This window comes from Mauremys mutica, chromosome 9 (assembly GCF_020497125.1).
Source record: "Mauremys mutica isolate MM-2020 ecotype Southern chromosome 9, ASM2049712v1, whole genome shotgun sequence".
NCBI lineage: Eukaryota > Metazoa > Chordata > Testudines > Geoemydidae > Mauremys > Mauremys mutica.
In genome coordinates this window covers 77,050,774-77,078,726 of record NC_059080.1, presented here as the reverse complement: position 1 = coordinate 77,078,726, position 27,953 = coordinate 77,050,774, and the positions used below count along the sequence as shown (strand labels likewise).

Here is a 27,953-nt window from a genome sequence, read left to right as displayed (position 1 = left end):
TGCGGTATTCAGGCAGTAAATGAATTAGTGTGCAGAGATAGATGCTGTTGCAATACTACTGATTGTCTGCCTCCATGGAAGATCCTCTGGAGGACTGTTTACTGGTAGTAGGGGATTGGTGGTAATGATGCTAGTCCTGCTACATACAATGGCAAACTCCATGCTTGCTAGTCCTGCTAAGTAGGATGTTAAACTCAGAACTAGCAGCTGGAACCCTGTCAATACAGTTATTAGCATGGACTCTTCTACATCTTGAGTAAGATAACATGCCCCTTTAAACATGTGCACAGGCAATATCAGAGCAGTGATCAAGCACTAGCATAGTAGGATGAATTGGTGACTGCAAGTTAATGCCATTGGCTGCATCCAAAGATACATGCTGATATGGACTAGCTGAAGGGTAGGCAATGGAAAGTTCTGGGAGTGATGGTTAAACCCTTGAACCTTCAGAATGAGTGTGATTCTTTTGTCACAGATGTAGAATATCCTCCTCACCCTACCCCTGCTACACACTTCGTGAAGCTGGCATGTATTTGGAGCTATACTAGGCTTTATTGCAGTGCCTGTGCTCCTGCCACGTACTGCCTCACCTCTTGTTGCCTTGCTATTCAGGCCAGCAACTAACAATGGAGTAGGTGAGGAGGCAAGCCACAGTACCTTGTCTTACTCCATGCATGATTCTCACATAACCCTTCTTCCCCGTCGGAAGTACATTAAGTACCAGGGTGCTATGCTGGAACCTGGTGTATTGGACTTTTAAGCCACAGGTTTGCTCAAGGCAGAGATGTCAACTTCTACTGAAAGTGTTCCTTAGAGCACTCTTTAAGGTCGCTGTAGGGTTAGAGAGATTTTCTTCTTTGAAAGCTGGGGAGTAAACTCCCAGCTGCTGTATGCTAGATTGCTTATTTGCTGCCCCCCCCCGCCCCTCCAGCAGGCAGAGCTCCTGTATGTTCCATATCCTTGAAGCACTTCTGGTTGATCTTTGAGGGATGAGATCCTCTGGATCTCAGGTCTGCTTAGCTGACTAGTTTGTTTCAAGAGGTACTCCCTACAGGACTCCTGCTCCTAGTCTGATCAGCAGAAATGCGAGTGTCTTGACTCATCACTATCTCTCCATCCAGTAGCAACTACACCAGATAGTTTCCAGGTAGCACATAACTAGGGAGCTTGCCCCAGGCAGCTGGCTAGTGGACTCACTTTTTTTGGAACACTCTTACAGTGTCCCCAAAATAAAGATGTCCATTAAGTTAAGGCTCATAGAATAGCTTGTGAATTTAAGATTTGGAATAGGTATATCACTAACCTTAGGGTTTTTTTTTTTTTTAAATTACTGCAGTAGTCACCCATCTCTAAACAGTCAGAACTTTGAAACCACTGCAGATTTCTCCAATATTTTACTTGGAATGGCTCAAGATTATGAGGTAGGGAAGCCAGAAATGCATCACGAGTTTTTTATTTTGCAATGAGTGCAATATTACAGGTAAAACTCAGTTTTACTAGTCCTCTAGTATACAGAACTAAAACATTCTACCATGCTGTATGTACTGTACATAAAAACCTGGTCAAGATCTTCAGTGTGAGACTAATACCGTAAAGCAGTGCCCTTGCTGTTAGAAGTTGTATCAAGTTTGCATGTATGCTAACAGTTTAGTACTAACATTTACAGTAAGGCAGTGTTGCAACCACTTCAACTTCTAAACAATCCCAAAAAATATAGGGTCTCCTATATAAGATAGCAAGCAAAAGGAGTAACGCCATTCATCTTTTAAGAGGTAAAGCACAGCCCTACAGGTTTAAAGGAATAAGTGTCAAGCCAGTTTAGTGCCCTGTTCCCCAGTTTTGTTTTTATTTTTAAATAGGCATATCCAGCAGTCTTACTTAAAAGGGAAGACTTCATGATTGTGCAGGTACAGCCAGCACAAGGATTTCTACTTTATAGCTTTTGCTCAGTTCTCACCTGTAGTACTGCAAAGATCTTCAGCCTGATGAGTTATCAAGCTACTAGGCAAGCTTAACTGACCATATTCAACACTTTCCTAGCTGCGATAGCTCTGGAACAAGTCCTTGTATTTCTGTGAACATCGGCAATAGAAGTGCTTCTATTGGAGGTAAGTATCAAGTTTTTTCTTGATATTGTCAAAGGAGTCTGCTCCCATGTAGTCAGCCTGGCCTTGCTCCCACCTCTCCTTCCGTTCTTCTGAAGATTCAGCTGGTGTGGGAGATAGTGGCGAAGTTGGTGCTGCTCCTGAAAGTGACATGTGGGACACTGCCTCCGTAACCTCTTCCTGGAAGGAGAGCATAGTAAGTAGACTGTATAAGTGTTATAGGGCCTATTTCTAAGCAAGCAGTAGAGGGTGGGAGAACCAATGAGATGTTCTCATGCAAAGCAGCAAGCACAGTTTGGAAAAAAAAAAAAAAAAAAAAGCAGGGTTATACAACTTTCCTAGCCAAAAAGAAAAATGAACAAATTGAGAAGTCAATGGAGAACGCACAGGAAAGTACTGGTCAATATTGGTTTAAGTTCTTCATACCTCTCTACAGAAGCCACAAGAGAAAGCCAGAGAATAGACCAAGCCCGATAGCTGCAAATAGTTCATTAGAAAGGTGTAAATGGACAAGAGAAAGCATACTCTAAAATAGATCAGTAACTTTGGGCTTTGAAAGGTTGAGAACTTAAAACTACTTTATTTTCTGTTATACTAAATTTAGTATAAAGTTACTGCAAAGCTGCATTCCATACATGCTATTAAACTCCATGTATAAGGTTAAAATAAAGATAAAAAGTTGCCTTAACCTATACTTTCCACTTACTCTACAGATGGAATCTTCCTAGACTAGCTTTTCTGGCTTCTTGTAGATGAGTCTGACTGAATCCCTAGAGATATAGGATTCACTTTCTCTCCCCTCCCTCCTATAGAGACTGTCAATACCAGCTTGTTGAGTGTCGCAGGAGCACTCCTAGTATGCCAAGTACTCTTTTAGTTATGCTTATAACTATCTGCAGCCTCAATCTGAGATGCATGAATATTAGTGCAGTTACGTTACTTCTACAGAGTAGCTTCTGAACTGCAAGGCTGATCACACCCATATATAATATCACTGTAGTGGTGACCATCATTGCACACAGTCATCCAGGGAGAGATGTTAACCACTGTATGAGATTGCTTGTTCTCACCTAATGTTCAGAATTCAGTTTTGTGATAAGGGGGAACCTCTAACACAGGAGGTCTCTGCTCAATCCTAGTTTTAATTTTAGGCCATTCAGCATCAACATTTTGCTCTTCATCAGTCTTTAGGGAGCATAAAATGGGGGTTCGCTCTGGCCAGTAAAGGGTGGGTTGCAAGCTATTTCTGTATGGTCTTTTCCACTGAATAGAATCATTTCCAGAATATCTGGAGTAAGTCTTGATATTCAGTAAAAATTCGGTATTTTGTTACAAGACAAAAATCCTTTTAAAAAAGATAAGTGGGTTAATATTTCTGCAGCATTAGCAGAACTTCAGTACTAGAAGTAAACTGAGACAAAGTTTAGTCTCAAATAGGTTCAAGCACTTTCCAACTTGGGATGTGCTGACTTTGGAAAGTTAGAGACACTTAGTTCAGCATATTTGGGAACACCTGTTGTAGAACTATTCAAATTTAATCTGGTGAGCTGCAAGCTGGTTAACAGCCAGGTAATTCCTATTAGTTAGTACAAATGTTAGGTTGCTACAAATTACTTAAGGACTTCAGGATCCTGACTCCTTGTTTTGTCATACAACGTTTGGGTATCATCTGTGGGGACTGACCCCCAAAACAATGAGCCTTTACTGCTTGAGCTAGAAGACGAAGTCTGTTCGCTTGAAGCCAGTGAGTCAGGCCTCTGTATGTAGTTGGGGAAATGTTTTTACCACCCAATTTGGTTTCTACACCATTGTTAAGTAGCCACTTTTTCAGTAATTCTTTGCAGTTCACAGTAGTTATTTAGAAAGGGAGGTGGGTAAATAGTACACCAGTGACCAGACTAACCCAGTTATTTCCTCTGTTCTACTTTATTTCAAGCCTTAAACAAGGAGTTGAAGAAAGCTATGCTTCAATTCAATGGATTATCCCTGAAGCCTTCAGTAATTTGACATCTGGGATGGGGGAAGTACAGAACATCCGCATTTAGGATGTTTCAATGCAGGTATCTAAGATATAAGATGACGACATACCGCCTTTACACCTGTAGTGGCGTCTTTAACAATTCCATGTTGTTCTAGTAGTGGTAAGATGTTGGTGATGAAGGTATGCCACCACATGTTGAGGAATTCTGGGTGAACCATTGTGGGATCACTTGTGTCACCTTTTATGCTTTTGGTTTTAGAGTCATATGTGTAATTCCATGGTTTCATTCTTCCTAGGAAATGCACTACTTTAGCATTTGAACCAAACCTGCCAAAAAAGGGAATTTGAATTAGATACTAGATGTCCAGGAAAAGTACATACATGATAGCTTTTTCTTTAGGAGATGGAATGCTAAGAAATTGCAACTGCCTACTGGCACTGAAAGCATCACTATGCAACAGGAGAATGCAGATAGAATTCTACCTCAAATAGCTTATTCAGATTGAAAATAGCCAAAACCTAGTGGTTTGGGCCATTTCAGTACTTACAGCAGACAGTCTCTTGGTAGTTGGTGTCCATGAAAGCTCAGGATCGAACAGTCTCAAGCAGCAGTTGCAATCAGAACAAGTTTTAAGAGTGAGAGTTTCCACTACAGATTCAATGATCCAAATACCTAGATACCATATACACTTAGCCTAATCAGCCATCAGTGACAAGATCACTGGTTTTTTTAGTCTTCAGCCCTACAGAAGGGGACGTTCGAGTTGGTCAGAATATCCAGCTTCAGAAAGCTTCTGCCACTGCAGCGGGTAGTTCAGGCATCTTAGAAGGATAGTCTGTCTCACCTGTCATGGTGAGACTGCATGGAAGTGTTTTAATGATTCTCCCTCCCCCCATGCCACCACTGCCTCGACAAATTTCTTTCTTCAAGTACATGCCTGTTCAGAACCCTTAAAATCTCAGCTCTCCAGGTAGATCAAGAGTGTCTGATTACACTTAGTTTTTATGGAAGGGCTACATAAATCATCATGCAGCTACAGTGGGTGTACTTTTTAAAGTCCCTTTACCTTGCTAGTAGTAGTCTAGTAGGATCAGAGACCCCACCCCAGTGAACTCTTGGTGTTGCATTGCTATAGAGCAGAGGTCTCCAACGCGGTGCCCGCAGGCACCATGGCACCCGCATACTGGCCGGCAGACGAGTATCCGCCAAAATGCTGCCGACAAGCTACATCATCCAGAGGCGTCGCTGCCGAAATACTGCTGAATTTCAGTGGTGACACCTCTGGATGATGCAGCTTGTCGGCGGCATTTCGGCAGTGACACCTATCAATGTTGCTGCTTGTCAGCGGAATTTTGGCGGATGCTTGTCCACCGCCATGGTCCTCCGTGGCTCGTCGTCTGGTGCCCACCAGACGAAAAAGGTTGGGGACCACTACTATAGAGTTTGCCTCCACTCAAAGTATGAGTTAGGGCTAGTCTACACTGGCAACGTAGTGTAGTCAAGGCAGAGCGCTGTGAGAGAGGTCTCCCAGCGCTCAAAAAAACCACCTCCACAAGGGGCGTAGCTTCCAGCTCTGGGGCACTGTTTACATTGGCGTTTTACAGTGCTGAAACTTGCTGTGCTCAGGGGGGTGTTTTTTCACACCCCTGAGCAAGAAAGTTGCAGCACTGTGAAGTGCCAGTGTAGACAAGCCCTTAGAGTTTCTAGCCCTTCTGGTTGCAGAAGCAGCTTTCTATCAGGAACCTAATCAAGTAGTACACTGTCTTATCAAGTCTGCAGGCAGAAATCTTCCCAACAGTGAACTGCCTCATTTTCATTTTAGTGAAAACTTTAAATCAGTGGTTTTTGATATCCATATTCCCCATTTCACTTCTGATCATGCCAGCGGAAATCAGATCATTCAACAAGCCCAGGTTACCGTGCCAGATACCCTGGCTCTCTCCTCGGCAGCTGGGAAATACTCCCAGTTTCCTCAGCTCTTGGGGTAAACATAACTCCATTGAGAAAATATGCAGCATTTTAAAAGTTTAGTGTTGTGTGGTAGTTTAAAACTAAATTTTATTAAATTGTATGTTTTCATGTGTCAACATATATGTCTGAAAGTGATGTGAGGCTGTATGATCAGCAGGAGGAATCTTGCTGCCAGAGTTTAGGTCAAATTCGCTGTTAAATACAGGGAACATACAAGAGATTGCTTTGAAGAACGTTGTTTTCAGGCTTTAAGTGCAGTGCCTGAGAGGCTAAAGGGATCAGAATAGATGGCCAAGTTTAGTTTTTAAGCTAGTCAAGATCACTTTAATGGAATTAAGGCAATTCCATTTTGTCCTCTTGAGGACAATCTTCCCTCAATTGGATCTGTTTCAGAGCAAGTCTACACTACAGCACTACATCGGACCTAAAGAGAATAGAAACAAATATTGTTTCTTTTGCTTTTTTGGTGGATTTTTCTTTTTTTTAAGATAAGACTTGCTAGCTAGCAAATCTGTTTCTGTGAAAAGTGATATTTGTTTGTTAACACTGCTTTGCCCCCTCAATCACTGCCCAGGAGGCTGTGGCTGCACAAAAAGCCCCTAGTGGCTACATGTAGCTATGGTGGCCACATTTGAGAAATGCTGGTTTAGGCTGATCCTTCCTGTTGTGTGAATAAGATTAGACTTGTAAAGGAAACTGGTCTTCTACAATAGTTACACTAGCACATTCTATGCATTCGTGGATTGTTCTCTGCTGCCACTCATTCTGGAATCAGTCAGGATGAAAGTGCCTTTATTTTCTATAGAAAACTGTTAAGTATGTTCAAATGGATTGCAATCACTAGTTGTATTCCTTCCCCCCCACCCCCCTCAAAAGCAGGGGTACCCAGCATGTAAGACTTTCTATGCAGGTGTGAATCTTAGCCTCATGGTATGGAGACTCTGAAGGGTTAGATATTGATGTCAGAGGAGGTTTAAAGTTTGGCTCATTACAACTATTGAACTGTGTCTAGTGGATACAGGCATCTACATCAAAAAGATGTTCATCTAGAATGCCTACTCTGACAGCCCATGTGTTGCTTGCAAAATCCAAATACCACTAGTTTTAACAGCTCATTATGTGCATCTAACTCCGTTCAGTTTGAAGGAAGTTTTTGCCTGGGCCAGGCAGATCCAGCTGACCTCTCATGGCAAAACAAGGTCAATTATAAAAGGTTTTTTTTTTTTTGCGACATGACTAATCTCAGGAAGGGAGTAGCTGAGGAGACTATGGTGTACATCACAATAACTTTCAGCTTACTGAATGCTGTTTATTCTGACTACTCAGTAGTGAGTATTCACTCTGGCTTGCATGTATTTCTTCTTAAAATAAGCGTTCTAATTTTAACCTGACAATATTTCAGATGTTCAGATCACAAGACATGGTTTGAACTTGAGCCAGCAACAATACTGCTTATGTTAGCTGCTCCATTAATCTCTAGCAACTTGACGTCATCTAAAGATCAGTTGGCGTTTTCATGCAATTGCTCCTCACTTGCTTTTGAAGCTAGCAGTTAACATGGCCCAGTTATAATAAAAAGATTGTATATTGCATCCATATTTGAATAGTTTTACACACTTTATGCTGTAACAATCCTAGAGTTTAGATCAGAATTAGGCTGGTAACAACGCAAAGTACCATTACATGGGAAAAACGTTACCTGAAATGGCAGGGAATTGCGGAGGCGTTGTGCTCAGAAGGACAAAAACAAGCTTTGTTACTTGCTGCCCTAGGAGCTGGCTATTGCAGGTTTAGGAAGATTGCTGTGAGGTAGAGTGTAAGCAACAAAGGAAAAACCTCATGTCTGACACCCAGGTCTGTTTATTTGCAGGATACATAACATAATTGTCCCTGCAGCATTTTTGTTTTGAGTCAAATATTTATGCCACCGATGACAGCCCCAAAAAGGGGCAACCCAATAACTATGCTTGTATCGTGATCAGTTTTAGAAACAGGAAGGTCAAAAAAGGAGGAGAGAAATTATAATCTATATAGATGTTGTCACCATACCCAGCCCACATTGTCTTGGGCTAAACCTCACTCAACCAAACACTTCAGCAAGGACAACTGCAGTGCAGATAATGCCTCTTTGGTCACAGTAGTATACCTGTGATTAAAAGTGTGTTGAGTTGTACTCTTGTAATAGAACGGGTCCTTGGTAAATTAATTCAAAGAATGAGCTACTGCCACTGACCGAGGTAGTTTAGGCCACAGATGTGTAAAGAATACTTCTATTTTAGTTTGTTTTTTTTAATTGAAATTAAACCATTACATAGTTCAAAGTGAAATAAGAGCTTGCACTAGCTATCACATACCCTTCATTTGGCCTAACCTTGGATCTCCACACTGAAATTGAGTCAAAGAACTGATTTTATACAGCCTTATCATCATCTAGTAAGAGATGGGTCAGCTTCACAAAAGCTCTAGTAAATTTGGCCCCTATAATAGCTACACTAGATGAATAATTTTTCTACAAGAAAGAATGTTGAACTTACGCTTTAAATGCTGGAAGGTAGGAGTATAGAGAAATGCTGCTTAAGTTATAAATAAATGGCAAGTGTTTGTTGATATCTGTTGTTGCCCAGCTGCTGAAGAAGGTGTTTAATAACCCCTGGTCCCCACCTGAAAGGGAAAGATGGAGAGTTAGCAGGTTGCATGAAAATGATCTGTATTCCTGTTTTAAGTTTCTTCACTAAATCACTGATTCAAGACTGAGTTTAATCATGTGAGCTAGCATACCCAGTAGGAACCAGCAATACAGTAGTATTCTGTTTATAGAAGTTAGAATTCTTAAACTATAACATTTTCACCCTTGGGAGGGCACATTAGCCCTCTTCCTCTCGCCAGAGGCAGCTATAGATTTGTAAACTTAAGTCATACTTTAGGCTATTTTACCTATCAGAAGACTGCCAAAGGCTTAGAATCCCTACTGGTATAATTTACACGTGAACATGCATTTGGTCTTGCATGATGCAACTCGGTTTCCATTCACAACTTGAAGTTGAGTTAAATTGGAGTAGTAAACATTGGAAGTGTCAGATTTGTTATTCCAGCTGCAGTGAGGCAAATACAGTAGACTAGATTACGATCTGTCATTCCAGATTTACACATGTAACCAAGATAACTCTGACCGCTGGTTGATTATCAGAGGCCCACATGTGGCTCAGCAATCCTGTACATAATGAGGCTGCTTTTTTGACTCAAGGACTGATTGGTTTATTAGAAGCAGTCTAGGCCTTAATTACATTTTCTGAGAGACGTCATACTAGAAGTCAACTATATTAAAGCTCCTAGTTAGCTTCATAAGCTTATGTGAAACTAGAAGTTTTGTGTTTCAGTTGATGCCTGCAAAAAGTGTTCAGACACCCATTTTCAATGTAGGCTAGTTTACAACAGCAGAAGTCAGTGAACAATAGCCTGGATGCAGAGCCATTATGATGTGTGTTTTCCTAAGAGACTTGGAATGCTGAACAGAATGTAGGAATTTGACAAGAAAGTGGTTTAGTTAGAGAAACTGGCTTTGCTTGTGTTGTTCACTTTAACATTTGTTCTCTACTTACAGAAACAGCCTCAGCACTTTTCCAGACCAAGAACTATGCAAGCCCCCCTCTAACTGGGCCATTTCTGTTTTAGGACATGATAGTACTATTCTGAATTTGATCTTATAATGTTGGTAAAGAGTAGACAGCTCTGACACACAAGTGAGATTCCTGATGTATGCTTTTGGATTAAGGTAGTATTAAAATTACTACATTATTATTCTCCCCCCCACTGTTAGTATGACTAACAATTCCACTATATTTATTCCAACCAGCTAGGGCAAAAAAGGTGTATGAGAAACCAGACTATTACTTGTCAGAATGAAATCACCACTAGCAGAGCCAAGAGGTAATATATAACAATTCTGAAGAAATCATGGCAGTGTTTTACTATTAGCTTTTTGCCAAGCAGCCAATTGATAGAGCAGTAAGTTAGAAGTGACATGTATAAGGCCCTACCAAATTCAGGGTCCATTTTGATCAATTTCACGGTCATAGGATTTTAAAAATAGTAAATTTCATGATTTCAGCTATTGAAATCTGAAATTTCAGTGTTGTAATTGTAGGAGTCCTGACCCAAAAAGGAGTTGTGGGGGGATCCCAAGGTTATTGTGAGGGGATGACGGGTGGTACTGCTACCCTTACTTCTGTGCTAGTGGTGGTGGTGGCACTGCCTTGAGAACTGGGCAGCTGGAGAGCAGCGGCTGCTGGCTGGAAGCTCAGCTCTGAAGGCAGAACTGTCGCCACCAGCAGAAGCAAAATGGCATGGTATGGTATTGCCACGCTTACTTCTGCGCTGCTGCCTGCAGAGCTGGGCCCTCAGTCAGAAGCTGCCACTCTCCAGCCTCCCAGCACTGAAGGCAGCAATGCAGAAGTAAGGGTGACCTGGTATAGTGCTGCTGCTGATGGGGCACTGCCTTCAGAACTGGGTGCCCAGCCAACAGCTGCCATACTCTGGCTGCCCACTCTGAAGGCAGCACAAAAGTAAGAGTAGCAATACTGCAGCCCCCCCCTAAAATAACCTTGCGACCCTCCCCACAACTCCCTTTTGGGCTAGAGACTCAGGACCCCCAATTTGAGAGAGACTGGTCTCCTCTGTGAAATCTGTATAGTATAGGGTAAAGCCCACAAAAGGCCAGATTTCACAGGGGGAGACCAGATTTCATGGTCCGTGACGCATTTTTCATAGCTATGAATTTGGTAGGACCCCAGACATGTGGGATAAATTTGAGAGAACACAGAAACTAAGTGAATTTGTCATCTGATGTTAAGAAAGCTCTTCCAAGTCAAGAGAGATGCAACTATTACTATATATTGGGAACTTGCATGTCTTTATTTTGTAAGACTTCTACCGTATTAGAAAGTGTCTCTCCATATTCCTATGGTGTTCTACCAACTGAACACATCTTAATACAGTTCTGTTACAAAAACAGTTTGAGGTAGAGGAGCCAGACCTCTCATGTTTTGTATTTGTCTGTAAGTTTAGACTAAGTGATTCTACTATCCTGAGTGATTGTTTGGAATAAATTTGCATGTAGGCATAAAGAACAGCTACATGTTTTGCATCATAAAATTAGTTCTCCTGCATAGTACAGGTTACTATATTCTTCCCAAACACCATCATCCAATACTTCCCCTCCACTGCATGTTCTTCACTCCTTATGTTATGGACTGTTTGTGTCCTTGTCTTACCGAAAACCAAGAGCCCCTCCAATTCCACCAAAGTGGAATGCCAGTTCAAGTTAGTATTGTATAATAATTGTGCAACATGCTACTATAGTTGCAGGTATAATCAATATTTTACATATACATGTTGGTTTAGATCTGAAACTATTAACTGCTAGAATACCAGCTTGAATTCCAGGCTAGAAGAAAGTCTAGTAGATTATGTAACCTACGGAACCAGTTTCCCTTGCACTCTTCTAAACTATAAAATAGGCAGACTTTTTATTCTAGCTAGTCTTGCTTTTAAATTAATAAAGCCCCAGGTTTTTAGAAGTTTGCTAGAAACACTGAAGTCTTGTCTAAGGCAAGCATCAGATATTCCAGTTACGAAGTTCAGTTTCCCTTCTCCCTCCCCATTAGATACAGTAGCGTGGACCAAGATTACTGCATCATGTTATCCTAAACCTTTAGGGCAGCTGAGTTCACAGATAAGATCAATTTGTTTTCCATTTCTGGGAAATGACAAACTAGTAGACATTTTTAGTCTGTCTTACAAAATAGACATTTTGACTACTTTGTAGTCATGTATACCAATATTTGAGGCAAGCAGTATTATAGTGGAAGATATTTTCACAAACTTCTTGGGAACCTAAGAAAGAATTAGTATACAAGAGTTGTGACCACTGTGTGCTGTATTAAAATATTCAGCAAGTCTTATGGCCACTGACAATTGCTTTCTTACTGTAGAAAGTGGCACAGAGTTAAAATGTAGTGTGAATCTTGTTTACCAGGGTGGAATGCCCGAGCTATATTTTCTTGCACCCTATCGCTTAAGGATTGGTGTTCTGCTGACGATAGCTCTGGTGAGCAGATATGATCACAGCAGAATGGCATGCTACTGTAAGACTTTAGCAGTGGGCACGTGCAAGCTTTTTTAGGATGACAGAAATTTAATAAAGGCTCCTGTTTTAGATAGTGACTGGTCTAGGAGTATAACAGACCCAGTGGTGGAAACAGTATGAATAGAGTTAAAACATGAACAGTGCTTGTCCACTATCCTTATAGGTCAGCCTTAGGCTTGCTTCTTTTTTGTTACTAAATTCAATTCTTATAACTAGGTCTGCAAAAAAAGCAGCTTTTTTTTATACATTATACAATTACATCAAAACCTACTGATCTAATAATGCTTATGCACAAAGTTTAAGATGGTACAATGACATACACCACTACCCCGCTGTAACACGACCCGATATAACATGGGTTCGCATATAGCGCGACAGCAGCGGGGCTCCGGCGGCACTTTAAAGGGTCCTGGGCTCCAGCTGTTGCGGGGAGCCCGGAGCTCTTTAAATCACTGCCGGAGCCCTACTGCTGCTACCCCAGGGCTGCGGCAGCAGGGCTCGGCCGGCGATTTAAAGGGCCTGGGCTCCCTGCAGCGGCCAGAGCCCAGAGCTCTTTAAATCAGTGCTGGAGCCCTGCTGCTGCTACCCTGGGGCTGCTGCAGTGGGGCTCAGGCAGTGCTTTAAAGAGCCCGGGGCTCCTCGCAGCAGCCAGAGCCCCGGACCCTTTAAATCACCGCTGCCCCAATATAACGGTGTTTCACTTATAACGCGGTAGGGATTTTTGGCTCCCCACAACCGCGTTATATCAGGGTAGCGGTGTACTAACAATTTGTTTCCCATGTTTAGGAGTGAGATTTTTGATGACCACATTAGAGTACCTATCATAGCAATAATGTAGGTTTTGCTTTATAACACTGCTCCTCAACTTATTTACCATTGAGGGCCCCATATGCAGCTCTCTAGTCTGTGTTGTGTGGATGTGGCCCACATAACACAACAAATACTACCTGTATGGCCCTGAGGCTGTCACATGGGCTGCAGCTGCGTGCTGATTGAGCTGCAAGTGGCTCATGGGCCACGGGTTGAGAACCGCTTCTTTATAAACATGGGACTAGCTGCATGTTGGAAGAATGCTTGAGTTTAGCACTCTCTGAAATAATTTGGGACAGACATGCTGGTTAGCAGCACTTTTAGATCCTTGGCCATTGTATCATTGTCAGTGCCATCAGATGAAGTTATTGTCTGACCCCAAAGAAGCACAAACATGATTTATTCTGTTAAGTTTATTATGTGCTACACTAGTTGCTTTATCAAGCTCTTTATGGCTACACTGGGGAGTTTGCATGATCGAGACTGAAGTCATAAACTTCCTGTCTGACACCAGTTTGTCAAGCTAACCTCATTTGAAATAGTATTTTATGATATCTGTAGATTAGGAAGCTATACTATTCTCAGGAAGAGTCTTATGCTTAAAGTGAACCACAGCTCCTCTAAGGTTTTAAAAGGTACTACCAAGTTAGTGAGAGACCAGTTGTCAGGAATTTGTCCCAACTAGATTTGAGAGGTATTTCTTGATACTAAATTAGATCAAAAGCCTGTTTACTCATGTTTTTACATATGCCACAGGCATATTGCTTGACTGCCATTTTATAACCATGTCAAACAAAATGCCTATGGCATATGTAAAAACATCAATGCAGTAGGACCTAAAGTAGAGCCAAGTGACAACATGGGGTTATTCAACCCACAGCCTTGAAGTTATCCTTTTTGATATGCTGTTTTCCTCATGAACATGAACTTAATGCAGCCACATGAGAGTCAAAGCTTCAGTACTACATAAATACTAAAAGCAGTTTCTAGTAGCTGATTAGTCTAACTTCAGTGTATTCTTGTATGGCTGATAAATCAGGTAATTTTGTACTTGCGTATCTTGCAACCAAGTTCTATACTCATTAGCACTGGCTGTGATTAATACATCTTCAGTCTGTAAAGTTTCTTTTTACTAGAATTCTAATAGGGATTACCACTGACTAATTCAAAGGCTAAATTCCTGCTTTTTATTGCTGTTGAGGGCTAAAACCTGAGTAAGGGCAGAGTTTCTTCACCATTAAGTACTACCTATGGCAAGTCTTACCTTGTAACCCTCATGGTGATAGTCCAGTTTAGTTTGCTGGTCCACAATGTAGCAACTGTATGGGATTTCTGGACTGAACCAGAGGCCCTTTTTTTGGCATGTCCAGTTATTCAGTGAAGCAGCAAATTCAACTGTACTACCAACTGTAGCACCATCTAAAATGGTGCTCCAAAGGAAGTTAACACAGAGGTCATCTACAGTCAGAAGGCCACTTGTAGAATCTCATTTGGCCACCATTCTAGACTAAGGGGCCCATTAGCAGTACTTGCCAGAATGAATATAAAAAAGCAAGTAACTGCCTGGGCCAGGAAATTTACTCCTGGGACTATTAGGTCTGAACTCTCTTTGGAGATAAGAAGCCTGCAAGACAGTTCGCTACTCAAACAGCATAAACAAGGTTGTTACTAACTAGTTAGTAACACCAGAGATAACCCGTGCTTGCCAATAGCGTGTGTGTGTGTGTGTGTGTTACCAAGCATGCTCAGTACAAGCCAAGCAGCAAATGGGGGGAATAGGGAAGGGGGAGGAGCACATGACCCTACATGCTTCCCCGACACGCATTGCCTCTGAGTAATACCACTGTTGTCTCCATAGAGACAAATTCCCCCCCCTTTTCTTTTTGAGGAAATGATGCTACTGATTAATAAAAACACCTAATTTTACTCAGCTATTTGTCTAGCTACTGAGAGTAGAACATGTTTCAGAATAAATCATTTCAAAAAGCCACTTAGAGCAATCCAACTTTGGAAACATCATGTTCACTTTATCTCTAAGGATATCCACAAATGATTTTTGTGAAAAGTTGAGTTGATGGGAGCTTATTTTCACTGATTTAATCAGTAATGACCAATACAATCAATCCATTAGTGACTAGTCTGTATCTAAAATGCAGGATACTGGTTTATAATCTGAAGAATGAAAATTCTTTTAGTTGAGAGCTACAGAGAAAGTTTTGGAAATGGCTGTTTAATGAGTCTTAAGTGGGAAAGGTAGGCCAAACTAAAGTCCCTCTGAAGTCCATCTAGGCTTTTAATACAAGATAAGCTTATTAATGTTTGATGTTAGATTTCTGACTATAATGAAGTCAGACTCAATCTATAGGAGTCCATGCATATGCGTTTCCTGTAAACATGAGTACTCTTTCCAATGAGGTGCTGGAATTTTAGAATTCTAATGTAAGTGGTGTCCCCTAAGGCATGCTCATCTGAGACATTCCTCCCCTCCTCAGCATTTTAAACAATCTAAAGTCAAATATTGGAGTTGGAGTCAATACATACCATCAAAGCTGCCTTTCTCTGTGGCAAGTTGTAACAGATGATTGTATGTTTCAATGGAAGGTCGATAAACAAAAACTCCAGAATTAAAACAGTCTGGCCAGCCTGGATCTGGTGCTGCGGATAGCTCTTCTTTCTCAAAAAGCTCATCAATATTTGATAAAACCTAGTTGTAGGGGGGAAAAAATTGCTTTCTGTTTTCTAGGCTTTCCAATGCTTCATAGCATTATGTTTTGTTGATTTTGCCATCCACCCCAAGATATGAAGGTAAGTGTTCATATCAAAGGTCTCATTTTATGGAGGACAGCTTTGACATGGATATGCCATTTACAAGTTGTTTTGTAGGCTTAAGAGCACTTCCCTCCATACCAAGTTACAGGTCCCCAATAAGAAAAGATTTCTATTGCAAGCCACAAGAAGGAACTGTATTCTGAATAGCAAATATATAACTTACCATTGTGTCTGCATCCATGAACACACATTTTGAATACTGAGTCAGTTCCCAGCAGTGGAGTTTTGTTAGTGTGACACCCAGCTCTGGTCTTTTCATTAGTGCTAGATGGGCTGAATCTCCACTGTCCAAGACATCTACCAATAAGATTTCATCGAAGACTTTTTCTAGCACTTTCCTGTGGAAAGTAGTAATTTTTTATTTATTTTTGCAAGATAGTCTTTCCAATATCCCCAACCCCAAGATAGTCTAGGCAATACAAAACTCTTAGTGCACAATAAGGAGTTGAAGCCTAGACTGTCTTGTATTTAGTCTTTTATTTAAACAGGTGTGCAAGAGTCTTGTCAAGTTTCTAGCATAGAAATACCTTAGTTACCAGTTAGTGCTCCTGACTGGTGCTGGAGTAGTAGCAATGAAAACTGAAACCCTGTGTATATACACAAGTCAGGCAGATCAGGTCTTGTAGTTTGAGCCTCCCACACAGTTTGTCTCAGCCAGACCTGAGAACACTGCCTCTTGGTGAGGTGACAGACTATTTTAAGCTTATAGCTAAGAAACAAGAAGCTATTAGACTGGTCTGTGCAGGACTCTGGACAGCAGCTGAATCCTGAACAGTTCTTGTTGACCTTTAAAGCCACAAGGAACAGACCCAACTGCTGCTAGTTTATCTAGCTCATCAAGAGAGTGTTTACTTAGCCATGGCTCTTCATGTGGCAGTGAGTGCAGTAGACTTCTAGGTAGTTTAGTTTACTTCCTTTTAGTTGGAAATGGTCTCTTGGAGCAATGTTGTGTCCACTGTAAGTGAAAAGCATCATATTAACTCTGAAGAGTTAAACTGAAATAAGATATACTATGAGTTCTTAAAGCTCTTGGCAGTTATGCAACTCCAGTTTTTATCATCGTTTAGTCTACCCACTAAAATTAAACATCAGTATCCGTAGAGGTATCTTGATTTCTACAGACTACTTTGAGGGACTAATGCTTATGGTTTCAGATTTCTTGACATTTTACGTTTAATACCAGTAGTGCAGGTTGGGCTAGACAACCCATAAGTGTCTTGAGTATTTTGAGCTGCTACCAGGGAGTTAAATTGTATATTTCTATAAGTTGAATGGTCTTGAACTACAACTTTACCCTCTAGATTGTCAATGGTTGTACTTTAAGTGATATTAATTATTATTATAGTCCCAGGGGAAGTTAAAAAAAAATACTTCTAAAATATACATGAATATTGCAGATCAATAATAAAATCTGCAAGTTCTATTCATGCCACATTCCAGTGGCTGTCCAAATATATTTGTTTTAATTGTTATGTTGGAGTTTGTACTTTCACGCCCTCCTCTTCAGGAGGAAACTGCTAGCCTGGTGGACAGGAAGACTATTCATCTGAATAGAATGCTGTTGTATAAGTGAGGCACTAGAGTTGAGAGCCTTGAGACTGATTAAGTAGCCCATTTTGTGTTAGATAGTAGAGAGAAACCTGGAATCACCTGTCATTATAGCAAGCAGTATTTGGCCAAGACAGCTTCTGTGGATTAGATAACAAGGATCATGTAACTAGTTCAGCTAGTTACTTCCCACTCCCAAGTTCAAAGGGAAGTCATGTCCTGAAGTTAAACTCTCATCTAGTCAAAGACTTTGAAGCTCTGTTCCATGCCGAAGTTTAGGTTTTTTTTGTAGCAAAGGCTTGTTACATTAGTATATTCAATGACAGATAAGACTGAGAAGCTCAAAGGATGAGCTATAACTTGCCTATTTCCTGCCTTCATGGGGAATTTAATATGAAAGATAAGTATTAAAGTTTGCAGGGGTGGATGAGTTGTTTCAAATTTGAAATGCTATCTAATTTACTTATGACGTCTGTTACTAGATTATCCAGGTGCCTCAGCTTTTGATGCATTTATCCTCAAAACACCTATGAGTTAGAGAGTCTAGTTTCCCCCATTTTACAGATGGGTAACAAAGGCAGAGAGATTAAGACTTGAACAAGGTCACAAGAAGCCTTGTAGAAGAGCAGGGTACTCAGCCTTGATCTGAGTGTCAGGCTAGTGCCCTAAACTACTGTGCCATTGTGCTAGGCAGCAAAAGAGAACCTATCTTGAAGAACCTGTAGTCTAAAGCTATGTCTACACTGGAGATCTTACAGTAGCGCAGCTGCACTGTTGTAAGCTCTCTAATGTAGCTGCTCTATGCCAATGGGAGAACGCTCTCCTGTCAACATAATTAATCCACCCCCAATGAGTGGCGGTAGCTGTGTTGGTGGGAGAAACTTTCCTGTGGACATAGTGCTGTTCACGCTGGCGTTTATGTCGGTGTAGCTTATGTCACTCGGGGGTGGTTTATTCACAGCCTCGAGCAACATACGTTATATCAACATAAGTGGTAGCATAGACAGCGCCTTAAAATACAACACAGACAAGGGGTAGGAGAGGCAGCGTTCTCTCTATTTTACTGATGAAGGGATGCAGAGAAAGATTATACAACTTGCCCAGAAAGTCTGTGGTAGATCCAGACATTGAATTTTCATCTGAGTCCCAGACCAGTGCCTTAACCACAAGACCATCCTTTCTCTCGTTGGCTAGTGGATTAAATTTAGCTATTTGTCAGTCTCTTCAGTGTACGACTTGTCAACCAGTATGCTCTGATTGGATAGTTTATTGCTGAAAGCAGCAAGTGTATAGAAGCTCATGGAATACCGATTGGCATCTACTGTCCTTAGCATTTTGTAATATTCTGACCAGCTTTAGAAGGTCACTACAGAGAGCTTTTATTTGGGGGTTAAAAATTATTGTAACAGAAGCATTCAATGAACAACTAGGTGAAAATATTCATGAAGTGACATACCTCATGGGAGCAGAGACTTGAGGCGTTATGAGCACAGTTAGTTTCTTTATTGTTCTGTGGTGTTGCAGAGATGAACCCAAGACCAGTGCTCCTTTAACATATGAGTCATTCGTAGCTAGAGTCACAAAAGACTGATCTTGAAAAGGAAGAGAAGTTGTGTTAGTATTCACATTTAGTTTTAAATCAAAGTGTGCTTGCTAAAATTACTCAGCTCCACCATTGCATTTCACGCCAGAAGGTGCTAGGCAGAGAGTTATGTTGAGGAGCCTCAAAAGAGTAAATAAACCACTCACTGTGTTTAAGATCCCTTGTACATTAGTAGGCATGCACAACATTTATGGAAGAGGTTGGCACAGTTGAGGTATGCTACAGCAACTTGTCCTGATTAGATCAGCCAGTGTATTGACAGACATGGTCCTAAATGTAGAAGGAAGCACATTCCATATTGTGTGGAGAGAAATCCAACTGCCACATCCAACCCTCTAGTTTTTACCAAGTAGAAACTTCATTCTAGTTTACACTTTGGATACAACTCAGCTAGGACCTGGATGCAAGTTCCTCATCCAGAAGGAACTCAAAATCTACACCATGGACTGCTAACTGGGTAAGTAGGTATCAGTTGCAAATGTAAGGTGTTTTTGTACTGGCCAGACTGCAGTATCTGTCTGCCAGATAGTACTACTTTAGTTTTAGAGTCAGTCTCTCAGTAAGGTGTTTAAAACTGAATATTCAGGGAGTTGTGTTAGTACATTTGATATTTCACTCCTGCTGTAACATGTGAGATCTACATATTGAGTAACAGTATTCTGAAATTCTATAAGAACTTGCAGATTATTTGTTTAGCAAGACTGTTGCAAAACTACAATGAGAATGCAAGCTTTTAATGGGAAGTGTCTTGTTAGCTTCTATCTAGTAATATGAAAAGGAGTGAATTACAACTTGAATTGTGGCAACAGTTAAGCTTGTAGGAGTTACTTACAGTGTTGTATTTCACATTGTTCTCTACCATGAACAATATCTGGATTATTATAAACTACAGTAAGACCATCCATCTATCCATCACTCTGGTGCCCCAACCATCTTAAATACACTAACATACCCCTGTCATTTACCCTATATCAAGTCAGGTGACTCAGCAACAAGAACTTAGTTTAAAAGTGACGTTTAGCTAATGCATATTTTAGCTGCCAAGCTATCTCTACCAATCCTACCATAGAATCACTACTGACCAAACAAATTTTGGAATTTAGTCATGTTTGTGCAGTTGACCTATCCTTTGAAGGTTAAGATGCTTACGGATTTCTACGAAAGTTGTTTCCAAGGTGGATGAATAAGTCAGATTTTAAATCAACATTAAAGTTTTGGAAATAAACCTATTTGAAATAAGAGACAACCTAAAACAGCCTAAAATTAAAATTAAATTAAAAAAATCTTAATTAGTACATATTTGCTGCCAAGTTTTAAAGAAAAAATGCATTGAACTGGTGAAAATCACTGCCTAAAAACAAGCACATGTAACCAGGGTATGACATGCCAAACCAGCTCTTCACAGAATCATAGATGATTAGGGTTGGAAGGGACCTCAAGAGGTCATCTAGTCCAACCCCCTGCTCAAAGCAGGACTAATCCCCAAATCCCTAAATGGCCCCCTCAAGGATTGAACTCACAACCCTGGGTTTAGCAGGCCAATGATCAAACTACTGATTTAAATCAGTTTAAACCACCAATTTCAAGTCCACCCTGGTTGCTTCCAAGGAAGATGGGTAGCTGTGCTGAGAACTGTGTTTACTGAAACAAGTTTCAGAATTTTTATTTTGCTTTGAGGAGATTTAGCTAGATTATATCAATTTAGTTCATATTTTGAATGATACTGCAGGTATTTTTAGAGCAACAAGGTGGGTGAAGTAATATCTTTTATTGGACCAACTTATGTTGGTGAGAGACAAGCATTCACAGAGCTGTTCTTCGCATCTTTTTAGTAATCAGAGACTTCTGAGCACCACAGGTGATTGCAATTTTACTTAAGTGGTCACCATTTCTTTTATTCTATATTTAAGAAATTTGCCAGGGCAACAGCTTTGACACAAACCTCTAAGGTGCAACAAGCTGAGGTAGACTAACACTGTCAAAGGGCCACAGTCTTGCAGGAGTTAGTTCTGCACAGAGAGGCCATGCTTTTGGAGTGCCATGTGGAGCCAACCCTGTGGCAGGTATCATTCACTTTCCGCAGTCCACAATGCAAACTGCCGATTTATGGAGCCATCCAGAGAGTTGCCGGAGTGTGTAGTGCATATTGCTGTGATAGTTCTTATGCTTGAATGGTTGAATTAGAACCTGAGGTCTGCAGCTATGTCTTAGCCTCAAAATGGCAACTGGGGATTCTTCCCCCCACTTCTTTGCTGCAACCACCACCACGCCTTAAAATTTTAGTGGAAAGTTATAGTAAATTGGCCACATTAGTTATGAAGCAAATTAAGATTCTTATTGCAATCAAAGCCAGCCCTTGCACCTGAAATGAGAGAGTTCACATTTAGCTTCTATCTAATATTGCAACTTTATTTATATTTTTGCATTAAAATTTTATGTGGAGTCAATCTTGTCTAGTGTAACCAAGTTGCTGTAGATGAAGAAACTGGTATTAATCTCATAGGATGGGCCACATCTTTAATATTACAAGTGAGATGTTAAAGGGTCCTCTTTAAGGCATACATGTTAATTTTTTTTTCCAACTACAGCAGCAGTTGTCTATATGGCAAACTGTAAGCCAGGGGTAGGCAACCTATGGCACACGTGCCGAAGACAGCACGTGAGTTGATTTTCAGTGGCACTCTCACTGCCTGGGTCCTAGCCACCGGTCCGGGGGGGCTCTGCATTTTAATTTAATTTTAAATGAAGTTTCTTAAACATTTTAAAAGCCTTATTTACTTTATAATATATAACTAAACTATTATTGTATGTAGACTTCTAGAAAGAGACCTTCTAAAAACATTAATATGTATTACTGGCACATGAAACCTTAAATCAGAGTGACTAAATGAAGACTCGGCACCCCACTTCTGAAAGGTTGCCGACCCCTGCTGTAAGCAATCGTCAGTCTGTTGTACTTTAGGGCAGTTTAGTACCTGGAACCTACATAGCCAACACCATTGTGGTCAACAAGTTCTGTAGACCAATTTGAGAACCTTGGGCTAGAATGGCAACAAAAGTAAATTAATCTTGGGTCACCTAGATTACATTATTTATAAATGTTTTCAACCTAGCCAAGTTTTAGACTTCAGAAGAGTTTCTACAGAGTCATGCATGGAAGGGGATACGTTTCCTATTTAAATTCACTGAGAAGTAGTGATTTGTAGTAGCTAATGTTGGTTGGTGCATCTAGGGACTGTACAGACAGAACAATTCCCAGTCTGTTAAGAACTTCAGAAACTAGTAGCACTAATGCTGAACTACAGCTCTAGAAGTCATGCATACTGCATAGATGTAGTTATCTGGCAAAATTCTGAAGAACTATTTTTCCATTCTGCCCCTAAGGAGCCAGTATGAATGCAGAAGTTATATAAACGGCTTGCATGAACTGTATCAGACAAGCAAGTTGTTAGTGTCTTAAGCAGTGTAAACATTCCTCTAGTAGCAAACACTTGTGTTCTTGTCCCTGGATTTGCAAGTTACTCTTCTCACTTTCCCACTGAATGAAGAGTTTTGCCTTGAAAAGCTAAGAATTCACTAGGCCTGACTCAGTGAGCCACTAGTCTATTACACTTAAAAACAAAGATTGTACAGACAATAATAGTCTTACAAACTAGTGACTGCATCGCTTGTGCCATCATTCAAACTAAAGTCTTTGTCCAGATGTTTTCTAGGGTACAAGGCTCTTCCAGTGATCTAACACCCTTGTTGTTTACTTGTTAAGACCTTTGCATGACCTTTTTGAAACTGCATATTCAAGTACCACACTGCTGGATTTACTAGCCTAACACCACTGAGCAATACAGGAAATTCTTAGAGTGGCCAATGTAACATGTATGAGGGTTTATGGTCAGACTGAAACATTAAATTAAGGTTGAGGATGAGCAACAGAGAAAGCATGGGGAAAGCTAGAAATATAAGGCAAATCCCTTCTGAGTTACTTGCTAGTTTTGTTCCCTTGGGACAGCAAGGCTTTATTTACTTTTGCTTAAGGGAAGTGTAGTGCTGGCAACCCCTTCAGAGGAGGATCATTTGACATGGTTCAAGTCTATGCAGTATGAAACAGGACATGTTAGGGAGGGTACATTCCTTATTAACACTATGGAGCACCAAGCCTAGATGGTTATTATGCTTTGTATTGGTGTGGAAGATTCAGGCCACTTCTTTTAAATTTGAACACACAACAGTTATCAGAAACAATGAAGTTGCTCCAAACTGTGCTGTCTGCATTGTCAATTGACTTTTTGGTAACATCCTTCCATTAACTCCATCCCCTAGTTATCATTTCTACCACCCTCCTCCCCCCCCCACTTTGTTCTATTTATAGGCTACAGCTGCTGAACAGGGGAGTACCCTTCACACATGTCAGAGAGGTACTGTGGACACGTGCAAATCTATAGCTTAAGGGCACCTGCTTTACTTGTGTGAACATAAAGCTTCTGACTCCTACCAAAAGGTTGTCTTAGCCTGTGTGTGACTGACCTGTTACTAAGCAATTGTGACCGGCCCAACACCTTCCACATATGCCTGAGGGCACTATATTTACAAGTCTATGCTTGCCCTTTGCTTCCATTCTAGGTAATTTCTTTTTGAGAGAGAGGAGTTCAGACTGAGTTTCAGACAGTAGCAAGTTTTAATTCTGCAAATAAAAGTTTCATTAGAATCTATGTAAGATCAAAAGGGGCATCTGTATGAGCTGTTGGAAAAAATGCAAGGAAAGTTGTTTAAATAATTACCAAGAAGTGTGTTTAACTCAGACATAGCAGTACTAATACTCTGAAAGCAAAACTGACTTCCTCATTCCACTTCTCTTGGCCTGGGCCATCAGAGATGACAGAAGATCATCTACACTTGGCAAGTTTTAAGAAAATTCTTGTGATGACAAGTGTTACTAGGAAAGATTAATAGAGGTTTTGAATGGACAGCGTCCCTTCAGCATTTGAAAGGCAGAGTCAAAGGAACATCTTCCGACCTATTTAAAAGGATCTCCGTTTTTTGTTAGTTGCACTTCTCTGAGAGATACCTGCTATTACTAGAGCTAATATTATTATAGCTGAAGGATCAGAGTTGTTAAATTTCATGCATTTGAGAGTACCTGGTCTTGTCAGTTTCCACCACGTATAGGGGTGTTACAGCTAGGCAGCGGCAGCGCGGTCTTTAAGAGCACAACACAAGGAATTTGCCAAGGACCCCAGGGACAGGCACAGCACTAGAAGGTGGCTTTAAGTCGTTTTAGGGCAGCTAGATTTCGAGTTGTCTTTTTTTTTTAATTTAAACTTGAGCTGTTTGACAAGCCCCGAACAAGAAGCCGAACAGGACTTTCACTTCCTGGAGATGCACCCCCTGGATTCCACTTCAAGGCAGAGGCGTCAGGTCCAGACCTGACTCCCCACACCCGAAGTTCAGGGGCCAGGCCCATCTGCTCTGTAAGTACCGTGCCCGGGAAGCTGAACCAGCTGCGTGCACACGGGGTAGGGGTCGCCCCAGCTCCTAGACCTCCTCCCGGGGGTGGCCCGGGGTGACGGGCAGTGGCGCTGCAGGGCCCGGGCGGGGAGGAGATGCACGTGGGGGCATGCCGCGGGGGCGCGCGGCTCGCCCAGCCGGGCAGGAGACGCGCCCCTCGGCCGGGGGGCACCGGGCCAGGCAGGCAGCACAGCTACCTAAAAATAGGAGCCGCCATAAGCGAGCGAGCGCCGGGGTCCGCGCTAGGCCGAGCTCCGCTTCCTTCCTGCGCCGCGAGCCTCCGGCGGCAGCTCCCGCTAGCCGGCCCGAGCCGGGGGCAGCGGCAGTGCGGGCAGGGGCCTCGGCGCAGCCCCGGCCGCAGGAGCCGCCCCCGGTAACGCTCCCGCAGCTCCGTCAGCATCGCCCAGCCGGGCAGGGGCTGCGCCGCTCAGCGCCCGCGGGCGGGCCCGGCTCGGGCAGGGCGCACTTACCAGCCATGGTGCCGGTGCTGCTGCTGGTCCCTCCGTCCCGGGCAGGTGCTGCGGCCGCCGGCTACTCGCGAGCCGCTGCCGGAGCCGCCCTTTATATCCGGGCGGGCGGGCGGAGCCACGTGGGGCACGTACGCTGTCCGCAGCCTCCCGCTAGCGCCGGCGCGGGGAGACTCGCCGGGCTGGGGCTCCCGGTGCGGGGCGAGGAGCGGCCAGGGTGGCCCCCGGGCCAGGGCTGCCTGAGAGCAGCCTTTCCTCGGGCTAATTCCTTCCTTCCTTCCAGCCCCTGGGTCTGCTTCGCACGCAGCCCGCCCCGTGGTCTCTGGGTACCGTGTGCTGTAAGCCAGACCCTCCCGTCCTTTCCCCGGGGCGCTGTGCTGCGGAAAGCCGCCCCGACGGCCTCGCTGGGGATTCTCGGCTGTGAAGAGGGTTAACGCGGCGTTCGTAGCTGACAGGGTTGCCGCCTGCTTTGCTGAAGGGGGGTGGTGGTAAATGTGGCATTGCCGCCTCTTCCTTTCCCACTGCTAGGAAGAGTTTTGTAGCCTAAGTTGCTGGGTTTGTGTGGGATGCAAGACTCCCACAGAGGATGTGACCCCAAGCAGCTTCTGCACTTTGCTTGTGCTTATGGCCAGCCAGGGGTTATGTTCTGATAAGTGACCCCGTGAAAATACATGTTTTCTACCTCCGAGTGCTGCAATCTCCACCTGGGATCTGAGAGTCAAGCTGGATTTTGCCTGTTGCTTGCATCACTGCTGCTAATAAATATTCAGCAATCACAACTCTCCACTAAAAGATTCTGTTGATGGTGTATACGAGAGAGAGAATCCAGCGGCCTGTCCCAAAGCTGTGTTGGCTCTGCAGGGATAAGACAAATACAATCTTATTTCATTCAGTAAGGTGAGCAGCCTACAGTAAGTAAACTTGCCTAACATTTTTACAGTCATTTTTCTGACTAGAAGTACAATAAATTTCCACAGGAGCCTTATGAAATTGCTCAGATCAGCTAACCCACAGACACTGTACTGAGGATGAAAAACTTTTTTTTAGGCTAGGGATGAGCACTGATACACTGCTAGATGATGTTCAGACACATAGTGAGAAACAGTTCCTGCCCCAAATCATTTATAGTCTAAATATATAAGATGGGAAGAAACAAAGACAGAGAAAAGTGAAGCAACTTGCCCAAGGCCACATAGCAAATCAGTGGCACAGCTGGGTTTAGAATGCAGGTCTTCTGGGTCCTACCCAAGTGACTTAGCTGCTAGATTGGGGTGGCCAAACTTATTGACTTGCTGAGCTGCATATGATAATCTTCAGAAGTTTTGAGAGCTGGGCGTGGCAGCTGGGTCTTAGGGTTTCAGCCTTATGGGGTGTGGCAGCTGGGGTTCGGGGCTTCAGGTGCCTCCCTCAGGTCTGAAGGCCCAAGACCACCCTCTCTGCAGGGCAGAAGCCGCCCCACCACCCTGCCACAGGGACAGAATCCCTGAGTTCCCCCTACCCCAGTCTGGTGGAGAATGGAATGGGGAGAGGGGGAGCTCCATGAGCCGTACTTTAACTGTAAAAGAGCCGCATGTGGCTTGTGAGCCACGGTTTGTCCATTTCTGAACTGGATTATACTATCACCCATTTGGCGCATCACCAAAGGTAGGGATTATAGAGAGGGGCTTGGCAGAGTTGGGGTAGATCCATACTAAGAAAAAAGGTAATTTTTTAAACCACATTAGTTGGAGACAGCCTAATGTTTACCTCAATGTGCTAACCTATGTTAAAACTGTACCTGACTTGTCCACGCTAATATTCTACCATGTTTTAGTTATCACATGTTAGCTAACGTAGTAAAAAAACCCAACTGTTTTCCTAGTGAAAACAAGGCCTTGGAGAGGGAACTGTGGCTGTTGGGAAGGAGGTAGTAGAGTTCTGGGGAAGGATGGGGTTTTTGAAGGAAATGAGAAGAATATAACTGACTTTGAAGGAGGAAGGGAGAAGGTTCATTGGTAGAAGAAGGGAGCCTTAAAAATCTTTGAATAAGAGAGAATAAGCATCTAAACTTTTTGACTGTCTAAACAGAATTTTTTGACTTTTTTCAGATCTCCCATAGACTCATCCAAACTTGAAACCCAATCAGAGTTAAAGTGGTGCACTGATCAGGGCCGGCTCCAGACCCAAGTGCGCCAAGCAGGCGCGTGGGGCGGCATTGTCAGGGCAGGGCGGCATTTGGCTCTGGCGGACCTTCCGCAGTCATGCCTGCGGGAGGTCCACTGGAGCCCCGGGACGAGCGGACATGCCGCAGGCATGACTGCGGAGGGTCCCCTCTTCCCGCGGCTCCTCTTGAGCTCCCGCAGGCATGCCTGCGGATGCTCCACCGGAGCCGTGGGACCACGGGACCGTCCGCAGACACTTCTGCCCCGGCCGTGAGACCGGGGAAGGGCGGCGGAATTTCTAGAGCCACCCCTGGCACTGATTTAAGTTTTCTGTGCACACTAAGCTTTTAAGTAATAAATGTTCAAACTATTTATTTGGTCTTTCTATGTTCACAACTATTCACTTCAGTCCACCACAGTCTATTTTCTATGGGCAAGGTTCTTATTTCAGTTGCACCTGAAATATGTAAAATGTGGAATAGTTCCAGTGATACCACTGGAGTTTTACGCTGATATAAATCTAGATTTGGAGTAACTCCCTTGATTTTGCTAAAGTTTACACAAGTGTAATCTGGAGTAACTCTGCTGACTTCACTGCTGTTCCTCCAGATTTTACAACAGTGCAACTGCTATAACAATTTGTCCTTACTACAGAGTGCGCACAATGTTCAACAAAATTTTTTGATTTCAGATCTTTAGTAACTTTGTTCCACAGTTGCTGAACCCTGCACTGGGGCTACCATAATGTAGTTCTTAGTATTTAAAATGCAAATATTTTCTCTTCAGTATTTTACTTTCTGATTCTGAAGGGAGTATGAGCTATTCTGTTCCATAATCAGCTGTGATTGTT

At 42.5% G+C, this 27,953-nt stretch overlaps 1 protein-coding gene and 1 long non-coding RNA gene across 8 annotated transcripts in view; one reads left to right on the top strand and one right to left on the bottom strand.

The window, feature by feature from the left end:
* Positions 1 to 1,432: 1,432 nt before the first annotated feature.
* Positions 1,433 to 25,083, bottom strand: GYG1 (glycogenin 1). 2 transcript variants are annotated; one of them, XM_045029761.1, is made up of 9 exons: positions 24,966 to 25,023; positions 19,140 to 19,263; positions 18,847 to 18,982; positions 16,695 to 16,797; positions 16,006 to 16,180; positions 15,555 to 15,717; positions 8,593 to 8,719; positions 4,194 to 4,413; positions 1,433 to 2,285 (listed from the first exon to the last, which is right to left on the bottom strand). In XM_045029761.1, the coding sequence occupies exons 4-9, from the start codon at positions 16,700 to 16,702 to the stop codon at positions 2,100 to 2,102; spliced, it is 879 nt and encodes a 292-aa protein (XP_044885696.1). In that variant the 5' UTR covers positions 16,703 to 16,797; positions 18,847 to 18,982; positions 19,140 to 19,263; positions 24,966 to 25,023; the 3' UTR covers positions 1,433 to 2,099. The 2 variants fall into 2 exon arrangements, with proteins under 2 accessions (XP_044885696.1, XP_044885695.1); XM_045029760.1 differs by lacking the exons at positions 16,695 to 16,797; positions 19,140 to 19,263 and having other exon boundaries at positions 24,966 to 25,083.
* A 23-nt stretch (positions 25,084 to 25,106) lies between these two features.
* LOC123377198 overlaps positions 25,107 to 27,953 on the top strand; it is an 89,566-nt gene continuing 86,719 nt past the window's right edge. For all 6 annotated transcript variants that reach the window (XR_006582125.1, XR_006582128.1, XR_006582127.1 and 3 more), the window contains exon 1: positions 25,107 to 25,859. This is a non-coding gene — a long non-coding RNA (uncharacterized LOC123377198). The remainder of the gene's footprint in view (positions 25,860 to 27,953) is intronic.